The sequence below is a fragment of the Gossypium hirsutum genome, chromosome A01, assembly GCF_007990345.1.
Source record: "Gossypium hirsutum isolate 1008001.06 chromosome A01, Gossypium_hirsutum_v2.1, whole genome shotgun sequence".
Lineage (NCBI taxonomy): Eukaryota > Viridiplantae > Streptophyta > Magnoliopsida > Malvales > Malvaceae > Gossypium > Gossypium hirsutum.
In genome coordinates, this window is record NC_053424.1 from 20,286,123 (window position 1) to 20,299,677 (window position 13,555).

At 31.8% G+C, this 13,555-nt stretch overlaps 1 protein-coding gene and 1 long non-coding RNA gene across 2 annotated transcripts; one reads left to right on the forward strand and one right to left on the reverse strand.

The window, feature by feature from the left end:
* Nucleotides 1–1,348: 1,348 nt before the first annotated feature.
* LOC121210924 (uncharacterized mitochondrial protein AtMg00860-like) lies at nucleotides 1,349–2,576 on the reverse strand. Its single transcript, XM_041082929.1, has 2 exons — nucleotides 2,495–2,576; nucleotides 1,349–1,647 (listed from the first exon to the last, which is right to left on the reverse strand). The coding sequence occupies exons 1-2, from the start codon at nucleotides 2,574–2,576 to the stop codon at nucleotides 1,349–1,351; spliced, it is 381 nt and encodes a 126-aa protein (XP_040938863.1).
* Nucleotides 2,577–5,542: 2,966 nt separating this feature from the next.
* Nucleotides 5,543–6,672, forward strand: LOC107917679 (uncharacterized). Its single transcript, XR_001689794.2, has 2 exons — nucleotides 5,543–5,937; nucleotides 6,217–6,672. It is a non-coding gene; the product is annotated as an uncharacterized lncRNA (long non-coding RNA).
* Nucleotides 6,673–13,555: the final 6,883 nt, after the last annotated feature.

Sequence of the window (13,555 nt, forward strand, 5' to 3'; positions counted from 1 at the left end):
TCTATCTCAATTTTTCTTAACAATGTCTTCTGTTTCTTAGATTAATTCTGGCTCGATCATTTTTCTTTCATTCAATTCTATCCAACAAACAGGTGATTGACACCTACAACTATATAAAGCTTCATACGGAGCCATTTGAATACTTGGTTGAAAACTATTATTGTATACAAATTCAGCCAAAGGTAAGTAACACTCCTAACCTGATTCAAAATCAATAACACAAGCACGAAGCATATCTTCCAAAATTTGAATAACTCGCTCAGTTTATTTCATCAGTCTGTGGGTGAAAACTTGTACTAAAATTAAGTCGTGTACCAAAAGATTCATGCAACTGTTTCCAAAATCTCGAAGTAAACCATGGATCCCGATCAGAAATTATCGATATAGGAACACCATGCAATCTCACAATTCTTGAATATAAACTTTAGCGAGCTTTTGAAGGGACCAATTAGTCCTGACTGTAATAAAATAAGCTGATTTCTTAACTCGATAAACAATTACCCAAATAGCATTTTTCTTACTTGCCGATAATGGTAATCCCGTTACAAAATCCTTTTTGATACAATCCAATTTCCATTCAGGAATAATAATAGGCTGAAGTAATCTGGCAGGAACATGATGTTTTGTCTTAACTCACTAACAAGTTAAACATTTAGCCCCATATTCAACCACATCTCTTTTCGTTCCTGACCATCAATAAAATTCTTTCAGATCGCGATACATTTTTGTTCCACCAAGATGCAAAGCAAAAGGGCTATTGTGAGCTTCGCGAGGTATCAATTCTTTCAATTCAGAAACATCCGGAACACAGATTCGGTTATGAAATCTCAAGCAACCACAATCACCAATGCTAAATTTTTCTAATGTACCATTCTAAATCATTTCTCTTTTCTTTACCAACTTGTCTTTTTCTAGCTGCACTGACTTGATCCGATCAAACATCACCAGTTTGATTTTTAGTTCAGCTAATAAGCTTTCATCATTATTGATACTGAGCTGAGCAAACATTGCCCGCAATTCAATCGTTATTTTTCTACTCAACGCATCAGGTACAACATTGGCTTTACTAGAGTGATAACTAATAACACAATCAAAATCTTTTAGAAGATCTATCCAATGACGCTATCTTAAATACAACTTCTTTTGAAATAGAAGATACTTGAGACTTTTATGATCAGTATAAATATAACATTTTTCATCAACAAGTAGTGTCTTCATATCTTTAAAGTAAAAACCACAGCAGCTAGTTCTAAATCGTGTGTCGGATAATTACGTTCATGCGCTTTCAATTGACGATACGCATAAGTAATCACTTTCCCATATTGCATCAAAACACAACCAAGACCGCTCAAGGAAGTATCACTATAAATGACAAAATCCTTTCTAGTTCTGGTAAAGTCAAAACTGGCATTTCCGTCAACATCTGCTTCAATTTCTCAAAACTTTCTTGACATTGATCATCCCAGACGAACTGAAAATTCTTATGCAACAACTTTGCCATCGGCAAGGCTATCTTCGAAAATCCATTTATAAATCTTCTGTAATAACCAGCTAGTCCAAGAAAACTACGAACCTCTGACACATTCCTTGATGCTTTCCATTGAACAATTGCCTCAATCTTTTTCGGATCAACTCTAATTTCATTTGCTGAGATAATATGACCCAAAAATACAACCTCTAATAACTAGAATTCACGCTTACTAAGCTTTTCATATAATTGTTTCTCTTGTAACACTTGCAAAATAGTTCTGAGGTGTTGTTCATGCTCGGATTTAGATTTTTAATAGACCAAAATATCATCAATAAAAACTACCATAAATTGATCCAAATACGGTTGGAAAATACTATTCATGAGATCCATAAATACTATCAGAGCATTCATGAATCCAAAAGGGATCACTAAAAATTCATAATGACCATACCGTGTACGAAATATCGTCTTCGGTATATCACTTTCTTTCACTTTTAACTGATAGTAACCCGATCTCAAATCAATTTTTAAAAAAACAGAAGCTCATTTTAGTTGATCAAATAAGTCATCAATACGGGGTAGAGGATATTGATTCTTAATCGTCAACTTATTCAATTGTCGATAATCAATACAAAGCTGCATCAAACCATATTTCTTTTTGACAAAAAGCACTGGAGCTCCCTAAGGTGATACAGTAAGGCGAATAAAACCATGATTCAATAAGTCTTGCAATTGTAATTTTCATTCTTTCAACTCTGTAGGTCACACACGATAGGGGGCATTGACACTAGAGCCGTACCAGGAAACACTTCAATTGTAAAATCAACCCCTGATCTGGTGGTAATCCCGGTAATTTCTTGAGAAACACATCAGGGAATTCACAAATAGTTTAAATTTTATTGCACTGGCTCTCAACAGAATTTGAATTGATAACATAGGTTAGAAAAGTTTCACAACCTTGATTAAGAAGTTTATTAGCTCGAATTGATGAAATGATACAAGTTGAACCACTTGTTCGAATACCATTCACCTCAATCTTATCACCGTTTTCACTCTGAGCAACAAACTTTTTTTTACAGCAATCCAGAATCACCCCATGCTCCATAAGCCAATCATTTCCAAAATCACATCAAAATCACAAAATGCAATTGTCAACAAATCAACAGGGAAAGTTATATTCTGTATCATTAACAGATATCTCCTACACATCTGATCCACTAATATAGATTGTCCCAATGGACTAGACACCACTATTGATACTTTAGACGTCTCACATTTTAAACTTCCCAACTCAACCAATTTAGTATTAACATATGAATGCAAAGATCTTGGGTCTATCAAAGCACAAACAGGTTCTAAATGTAGTAAAAAATACCTGTTACAACATCATTAGCATCACCATCCTCACGAGTCTGCACAACATAAGCTCAAGCTGGCGTTCTAGCCTCCGACTGTTGAATAACAACATCATTTCCCTTTCTAGCACCACCTCTCGAAAATGAACCACTTCGACTCGACCCGCAACCTCTAGAAGCAAGCATAGATCTCTAAGAAGTAATAGGTGTAACATTTTCATTCTTCGGACAATCTCTAACAAAATGTTTTGTAGATTCACAACGAAAACAACCTCGAGTTAATTTCTAGCATTAAACGTGGTACTTTTTTCCCACAATGCTCGCAATTCGGAATATCAGTATCCCTAGATGAAACTCGCACACTACCCGTAGATACAGTCGGTTGTTTATCACAATTTCTATCAGTTCTATCTGACTTAAAATTTGATCTCCAACTACTACGAAATTCTCTTGATCTCTTTGGTTGTAGATTTGAACTCGCAACTCTAGCACGCTTTCTAATAGTACGGGTATTCTCAGTCTTTTTATCAAAACCCAGAACTTGCTCTACCATTCTTACCTGTTCAACTAAATCTGCAAACTCAGTAATTCTATGCGATACCAATTGTACTTGTAACTCATCGTGTAGACTGTAGAAACCACCTTTTTTTTATTTGAAAAACAAATGGGGATCGACTTTTAAAGCAAAATATGGAGTCGCCATCAATCTTTTTATTTAGATGTGATTAGACCACCTAATAAAATATTTTGTTTCATTTAAATCAATTTTGGTCCACGTAAATTTAAAAATGGGTTCGAGAGCCGGTTACATATGAGGAAGGGTTAGCACCCTCTCTACGCCTAAAAATCAGTACCAGGTTGATTAATTGCTGTCCTTATGTCTAGGGTTTTTCCAACAAATTTGAAACATGGTTCCTTTTAAAACATTTGAGTGGTTTAAGCTAGTCGTCAAAACTTTCTCGTTTCAAAGGTATAAAGCATCACATCCAGCATGATAGGATATGATCCCTTATACTTTTGAGAACACGATCGAGTTTCGACTTCCAAAAGCTCTTGGTTCAAAAATTACAAAAGGGTGTCCAAATATTTAGTCCAACGAAAAATCGAAACCCAGCACGGTAAGGCACGATTTCTCGAATTTCTAAATACTGAACATTGCCTTATTTTAGGATTTTTAAAAAGATTTGTAAACTCAAAACATATTAATTTTATTTGAAATACAATGGAATAGTTGATTTTAAAGAGTTGGGAATTATAAAGCAACATTTTGTAAACCAAAAGAAAAATAATTAACATGGGATAATATACATGCATAAAATACAATATTTGGTGAACAAAGATAACATAACCTTACTTAACCAACTAAATCAAATAATTGAATATAGCTAATCTAAGCAAAATGAAACCATCCTTCCTAACATGTATGAAGAACAATTGAGATAACAATAAAAACGAAAAAATAGCACAACAATAATATATATAGCCTAACATAATAAAATCAATACAAAATATACAAAACGAAATGAAACTTTAAAAAAAAACACTATGGTATAAGACAAATTTAAAATAATGATGAACACATATAATATATGAATTGATGAATTTGAAATTATTTGTAAAAACAAACTAGAGATATATATGTAATCATTAAAATATGTATTATAGAATGAAGATTTTTAAATCAAATAATATACAAAGTGTCAAAAACATTGGTTAAAATACATACAATAAAGGAAAGTTTAATAATATATAAAATATGAAAGGATAGCAAGAATACATAATAAAATATAATTTTAGGAAATACAAATAATATGTTTTCCAAACATATATATACATAAATAGATTTAGGAATAATTATTTATAAAAATAGCATGAAATTAATAATGCATATAAAATTAAGTTAATTTATAAATTATATATGTAAAAATATACATAAAAGCATTTAAATGAGATACTATATAAACTATTAGAATAATATAATATAAAGAAGAATTCCAAAGTAATAATTTTATAAACACAAAAATGAAATTCCTAAAATAGCTTTATATATACATAAAAGCATTAGGTGAGTCTTATAACAGTAAATATTTTAAATAAAAACTCCATTAAAATAATATACGTACAAATATACACAAAAAATATTTAAACAAAATATTATATAATAGTCAAAATAATATGATATAAAAATAAATTTCAAAATAATGATTTTATAAAATAAAGTAAAGTGATCAAAATGATTTAACACACATATAAAAAACTAAATGGATTTTCAAAATCATAATAAATAGGAGACTCAATTAAAATAATATAGGTACAAGTACATAAAAAGACTTGAATCAAATACTATGCAAAATGTTAAAATTATATGTTATAAAGAAGAAATTCAACCTAATCATACAAATAAAACAAGAAAAAAATATTAAAATAGATCAACACATATATAAAAAAAATTAAATGTATTTACAATAATAAGTCATACAAATACAAAATTTAATTAAAATTGAAAGAAAATAGAAGGGATAATTTTTAAATAAAATAAGTCATTAAGGTTAGAATTAGGACCAACGCGCCACGCATGCGAATGCACAGGGACTAGAACTAGAAACAATCCAAGCCCCAAAACGTTGTGTTAAGGCATGGATCCATTTGCAAACATGCGCAAATTACAGAGACAAATTTAAAAATGAAACAAAACATATTAGATGCAATTGAATGCTTGTGTGAAAGGAAAGGATTAATAGCGTAAATAACCCTCCCAGGCCCAAGACGCGCGGATCTGGATGTGTCTAAGTCGGGCCCTCGGGTCATGTTAACTATGAGAAACCGTTTTGAGCCATTGGAACTGGCTTCAAACGGTATCATTTCATCCTGTTTATAAAGGGGAAGAAACCCTAAAGTATTGATGAAATGGGAAAACAAAAACATTCTAACTCTCTCCTCTCTATTCGGCTGATCCAATCAACCCTTCATTCGCATGCCCTTACTTTAATTTAAGCAGTGATTTGCGATGTGCAAAGGTACCATGGAGAATCATCGAGGATTATCTGCTTCAATTTCAAAACCCTATCCCTACTTCGATTGCGACGAAGAAGACGGATCTCGTCCACTAAGGTAAATCCTTTTCTTTCTTTTATTTTCTTATGTTAAAATTTCGTGCAAACCCAAAGAAGAAAAACAAAAAAAAGAAAAGAAATAAGACTGGGAATCACCTTTCAAATACTTTCGGCTTGATTTTTTTGGTATTTGTGTATCCGTAAAAATTGCATAGTACATTCAGTCCCTTTTTATAGCTGAAAAATGAAAATAAAATAAATAAGAAAAATCAAATTGCTTTGCTGTAATCTACTGCGTATTCTGTTATTTGCTTATTCTCGTGTGTTCCATTTGCAGAATAAACAGTACAAAGGCACGAGCAGAGACGCGTGCGAGGGACTGGTGGGGCACGTGTGGTGTTCGTTTGGATCACTGGCTGCGGCGCGAGAGGGAGAACCCTTTGGGTTTCTGGAACAATCACTTGGGCCAGTCTTGTATTTGGGTCATGTATCAAATAGACTAGGACTTTGGGTATTTGTTAATTTTAATTTTGATGTTTTGGGTTTGGTTTAGTTTAATAATTGGGCTGTTATTATATATATATATTTGGGTTAAATAATCTGTAAATAGACATTAGTTTATTTTGGGCTGTTTATTGTTTATTGTTTTTTATTTTGGTTTTTTTAACTTTATTTTGGTTTATAATGGGCCGGGCGAATTGGGCCTATTATAGCTACCCCTCTTTGCTCATTGTCGTGTAATGAGAATAAAGTAAAGATTTTAAAAGGGCTAATTTTGCCCAGTTTTGCTGAATCTTGTCCTCTTTAACGCTCTTCTTCTTCAAGTAATCTCAATTAGTCTCACCGTCTTCAGGGATATACTCCGCTAAAAATCGTCGACTTTGATCTATTTTCTCAAGGAAATAAGATCTACAATCAGTCTGTTTCCTTACTACCTTAGGAAGATAAAACTACAATTGCCAATCTGCTCTCTTGCTTTCAAAAAAATAAGGTTAGTGGCTAAAATCTGCTCCATTGCTGATATATGGTGATAAGATTCGCCTCTTTTGATCTGCTCCACTACTGCTTTGGGAGATAAGATCTTCAATCTTCAGTCTGCTTTCTTGCTACCTCAGAAAGATAAGACTCAATCTTCAACCTGCTCTCTTGCTACCTCAGAGAGATAAGGCCAGTGGTAAAATCTGCTCCATTGCCGATACATGTAGATAAGATTCACCACCTTCGATCTGATCCCCTATTGCTTAGTTTAATAATTAGGCTGTTATTATATATATATTTATATATATTTTGGGTTAAATAATCTGTAAATGGACATTAGTTTATTTTGAGCTGTTTGTTGTTTTTCTTTTTTCTTTTGGTTTTTTTATCTTTATTTTGGTTTATAATGGGCCAGACGAATTAGGCCTATTACATAGACCACACAAAAATTGCTTGCAACTATCAATTTTAGTCAGTACAAATTCAACAGCATACTTATTAACTCGCAAAAATTCCCGTTAATAATTAACCACAAACATCTCAGCTTGTTTCAGCATCAAAAACTCTTATTTTCTATCTTCAATATACAATTCACCCACATATTCCTTTTGAAATTCCTTTTGGAAGAATTCCCAATTTACTTGATCTGTGGGTACATGACGTGTCACTGATTGCCACAAGGTATATGCTTATCCTTGCAGTAGAGAAACAACACATATTAAACTTTCACGTGGATTGCATTCAAGTTGTTACAAAATATGTTTAATAGATTCAATCCAAATTTCAGCTGCAGAAGGATCAACTCCTTTCAATCCTAAGAATTATGTTGCACCATATTTACGTAATTCTTTTATCAGAGCTCAACGAATAGTAAGGGATGTTGTAGCAAATATAGTTCCCACCATTCACTGAAGAGCATCAGCAATAGCTCTAAGTAACTGTGAATCATCTCTTTCCCCAATATTACCTCGTTCAACATTAGGTTGTTGATTACTAACTGGATTAACACTCGGTGTTGCCGAGTTGGTTTCATCTAATTCATTGAAAACATCATCTCCGATATACATCTCTTGACAATACCATCATTATAATCATCCGACATTTTCAACTATAAAACAAAAACAAGTATATATCAGCATTCAAATCCTGACTCAATTTGACTTAATTATGGCATGTACCTCTAGACTTAATTCTGAGCTCGATTTAGTCTGAGAATCGGTTAAACCTGTAAAACTCTGATACCACTAAATTATAACACCCCCAACCCACATTCATCGCCAGAATAAGGTTTCAGAGCATTACCAAAAGTTATCGATTAAACGGACATAAATTTGATATCATATAATATTCAAGTCAAAAACCAATTAAATTCATACATAATGTCCCTTATTTGAGCCCTCAAAGCCCAAAATATGTGTTAGAAACAAATCGGGACTAATTTGGAAACTCAGAGAATTTTTTTCGAAAAGTAATCAAATTTTCAAAGCTACAGGGTTTACACGATCGTGTGGTCAGGCCATGTGACTCACACGGTCAAGAGACACGCCTGTGTCTCAGGCCATGTGGGCATTTGAAATAGGGACACACGGCCGTGTCCCAGCCTGTGTCTAAACCGTGTAACTCTCTGACTTGGATTACATGGCCAAGCCACACGCTCGTGTGCCCTTTCGAAATGGCCTTGCACGCCCTTGTGCTAGTCGTGTGTCTCACATGGCCCAGTCACAAGCCCGTGTGTCTGGCCATGTGGACTCAAAATGTACCTTAAATAACAAGTTTACCATTCCCTGCAAGCTTGGATAATAAGCAACTCAAAAATCATTCATTTAACAAATCCATAACATGATCAAACACACCCAAAACATGTCAAAACAATCATCTATGTGCCTAACCAATGTACCCTCATTGGTACCACAATTATATCATTAAATCATATCATCAAAGTGTCATTCAAGTCCAAATAATAAACATACCTAATTTAATTCATTTTACCCACTTTATGAACACTTACACCAATTTAACATGCCATAATAAAACTTCAAAAACAAACACATGTATATATATATACCAAACCAATATTAAACTTATAACCTCATTTACATTCAATCCATAAAATAACTATTAATTAGACACCTTAGGTACATGCCGACACAAAAAGGATAAACATCACCACGTTTGAGTTCGGGACCGTTGTTGGATGCTAAATCAGCGATCAAAATTAAGTACCTAACCTGCACACGGAAAACAAAACCGTACACTGAGTAAAAACTTAGTGGTATTTCTATAATCCAAATATCAAAAGCTATGAAATCACAAATATACAATCTAAATATTACAATAACCATATCACATTTCATTTGTTTCACAACATCTCAATTATCATACTTGCTATATAAGTAGCTTTTCACAATATAATACACATATCATCTAACATCAATCATAATGCAATTTCAATTAATTACCCCCTATTAACATGACTTGGACTCGGACGGATACACGGATCCAACCAAACACACCAGTTTGGCACCCAGTGCCTCATCGGATAATTCGAAGTAATAATTTGACACCTAGTGTCTCATCGGCTAAACCGAAGTAAATTAACATTTAGTGCCTCGTCGAATTAATCTGAAGTAGTAAATTGACATCTAGTGTCTCATCGACTCGAAATCGAAAAAATCCCTGAACTCTTCCAATCCTATGGCATGCCATCTATATCCGACTCAACCCGATTAATATCCGACTCAACCCGATACAGTTAATCGGGTTTAATTTCACAATTCAAGAACAATCAATATCCAATATCAATTTTTCATATAATCATATATTCATATAAATTCAATTCAATATCAAAATGCCATATACTCACTCTAATCACTTACCATAAACATTTAATCAAAATACAACAAAATTAAGTTCGGATTATAGAAATACAAATCAGAAATTCCGATATATTCCTCGTTGACTTTATCTTTCTCCTTTTTAGTCGAGATTTTGGTACGATGTTAGCTACAAAATTAAAACAATTAAAAATCATCAATACAAAACAATGCAATTTCGTATTGAATATTTCAATTTTCACTCAAATATTGCCTAATTTCTAATTTAGTCCCTAAACCGAGACTAACTTTTATTCTTCCCATTTAATTCTTTATTTTCATGCAAATTTCACTTTAGACTAAATTCAACTCCCTATTTTCACATAAATTCCTAAATTTTGAATTTTTCACAATTTAGTCCCTATTACACAAAATTTACTATTTGTTCTACAATTTAATCATTTTTCATTTCCCGCTTAAAAATCTATCAATTTAATCCCTAATACTAAAATTATTCAACACAGACAACACTTAAAAACTTAATAATTTCTAAAATTTTGACATGGGTCGGGTAGTATTTAACACCAGGATTCCAAAAACATAAAAATTACAAGAAAAATAGACTAAATTGATCAACCAATTGAACTTGGAGCTTTGAAACCCTTACGGCCCTTCGTCTTTCTCCTTTCTACCTTTTTTTTTCTTTCTTTCTTTCTTTTCTAAATCGTCTGGCTTTCTCTGTTTCTTTCTTTCTTTTTTTTTTAAGATCAAAATTTAATATTATAATATTATAATATATATATTTTAACTTTAAATTTTATAATAATACGCACCTTACTTCGCCTCATTTTAAGACAATGGTATAATTGCTTCTTTAGTCCCTTTAAATTTTTTAATCTATAATTCAACTTTTACCATTTATGCAATTTAGTCCTTATACTTAATTACTCTTAATTCATGCAAATTCACCTAACCAAAATCTATTTAACCATACAACTAGCTTCGTAAATACTTTTAATAAATATTTATGAGTCCAATTTACGATAACTAAAAAACAAATATTTTAGTAAAACATCATCATTAATATTTAGATTATATTAGGTACTAGCTGCTTTAACCCTTTGACATCTGTATTATATTTATTTATATTTCTATGCTATGCTTAAAAAAGCACTTAATTGAGTTATTATTACATATAATAAAATTTGAATATAAGATATTAGTTATTTTAATTTTATAACGATTTTAATTAAAGGTCATCTCATTTTTATATACATTTTATATAAAATTTTCACTCATATTATGGATGTGCCATAATCTAATTTACTATAAATAGTGTAATTGCGTTTAGGGTCATAAGTTAAAAGACAACAATTTAATTAAGTAGATTAAAAAAAAGTCTAAATTAAAGTTTCTAAGAGATGACTAGAGATATTTAGAACATGTTTGGTTTGACAAAATGGCCATTCTATTCCATCCTTATTCCACGCTACAATGCTGTATCTATTTGGTTGAAATTTAACTGTCGAATCAGTTATTCCATGCGGGCCCTATTATGTTCACACATACCCATTCAGAGGGTTGAGCTCTTAATTGCCTATTCAATGTCTCTTGTGATAGCTCTTTTTTTTTTTAAAGACGAAAATCTCCTCCCACCTTTGCTCATCATTCCTATAACACTGGCAAGAGATCTTCTTTGGTTTTACATAAAACACATTAGAAGACTCTCTACTTTTGGGCTCTGCTTGTGATGGAAAATGTGGAGAAATTGATGTTAGGGGCGAAGCTTTCCAAAGTAATGTGCACATCTCCTACAATGCATTCTAGCAATTGTAGGAACAAAGATGCTCTGATCAACGATAACGTGAACGTCAGGAAGGCCGATACTTCTTCGACTACTGTCACCGTGGCAATACCCATAGCTGATAGTTAGTTCTTGTTTTCTACTATTTTATATTGACATATATATCGTTATTTTAGTTTAATTTAGTTAATTTGGATTTGCATTTGAGTTTTTAGATGCGTTCTTTCACTTCTTACTTTTTGATTCTTGAATTTACAAGTGTCGTTTGAGTGATTTTGATTCTTGAAGCGTTCTTTTTGGCTTTTTTTTCAATTCATAAGTGTCATTTTGTTTAAAATTGGATTTGGTTGTTTTAATGGTTCAGCGCCAATTGCTTTAAACAAAGGGATAAGTTCATTCTTTACATGGACTATTGGCCAGAAACAGAATCCAAATCCTGAGACTTCTGCACCTTGGTGCAAGCTTTTATCACAATCGACATTAGTAAGTTCAAACATTTCTTTAAGAAAAATATCTTCTGTAGCAGTTAGTCTTTATTTAATTGATAGTTGACAGATAAAGCATTCTCTCTTATATTATCTTAAAACATAAAGAAATAATAGCAACATGCCAACAGTGTAAATGAGTTCGAGACACTTCTCTTATAAATCAAAGGCAAACCTTTAAAACCATAAAAGAAAAAAAAATAGAGAGTTAAAAGAAAAATAGTTCAAAAATGATGGAAATGATGACGGTTGTTACCTTTGAGTTCTCTATCAAGAAGCAACAGTGGTGGTTGGTGAACAATAATGGACCGGTGGTGACTAGAGTGGTTAATAATGATAGTGGTGGTTAATGGGTGTTGGAGTGAAGAATGGATTTGGATGTGTTAATATTACTATGTTAAGGATTAGAATTAGGAATTTAGGGGAGGGTGGCTAAGGAAGCTGGGAAAGGAAAAGAAAAGAAAGGGTGGCCTATTTAGCCATATGGTTTGGGGGGCTGGGCCCGGGGAAAAAATCATACCTGATTCATTTTGAAAACAGGTTTATTTTTTGTCCAATTCCATTTTTTGAATTTATATTTTTGTTCAAATCCCTATTTTTCGAGCAGGCCTTCAGGTCGGGTCGTTTGACCCATGGACAAGTCTGCTACAATTATATGCAATTAGTGAGACTCACTAATTATAATGGTTATCCAAACATGAAACCTTTATATAATTATAAGTAATTAAAGCTAAATCTAATTACTAGGTGAAGTTTCAAACATTACCTCAATATTTTTTAACTGAATTGATATTCAGTTGATTTGTGATACAAACACTATTAAATGCTTAAATATAAACATAAATGCTTAACTCTAAGTTATTGCTAATAAAAATAATGAGTTATTAAAAAAACATTTTACCTATTTTTTTTAGAAAAATCTGTTTGAAAGTGTATTTAAATAAAAAAAAACTTTACAAAATTTTCAAAGGGTAAACTACTAAAAATAGTCACTTTTCTTTGCTTCAGGTTGCATTTTAGTCATTTATGTTTGAAATATTACATTTTAGTCACTTACGTTATCATGTTGTAACATTTTGGTTACTGAGCCGTTAATTGCCATTAATGGTCTAACAGTAAGTTGACGTGACACGTTAAATCATCATTTAAATAAAAATTTTAGGTTAAATTCTACAATTGATCCCTATATTTTTTCATTTTGAGCAATTTAATTTTTTTTATGTTTTTTAACTTTCCCCTTTTTTATCCATTCTCTTTTCCTTCTCCATCTATTTTCCTCCCTTTTTCATTTTTTTAACGTAGTTTTTCTATGTTTTCTATTTGTTAAAACTAGTCCACAAGCTCGCCTCACTCGAAAAAATTAAATTGTTTAAAAAAATAAAAATATAGGGATTAGTTTTAACAAATGAAAAACATATAAAAACTACGATAAAAGAAATAGAAAAGAGAGGAAAAAAAAGGAAAGTTAAAAGAATATAAAATAAAAAATTAAATTACACAGAATGAAAAAAATATAAAGATCAATTGTAGAATTTAACCTAAAATTTTCGTTTAAAATGATAATTTAACATGTCGCGTCAGCTTACTATTATACCA

Coding starts and splice junctions, on each gene's coding strand:
- LOC121210924 (XM_041082929.1), bottom strand. CDS start 2,576: ATGGAGCATGGGGTGATTCTGGATTGCTGTAAAAAAAAGTTTGTTGCT. Junction 1,648..2,494: donor TGATAAGATTGAGGTGAATG/GTATTCGAACAA, acceptor ATATTATCTCAG/CAAATGAAATTAGAGTTGAT.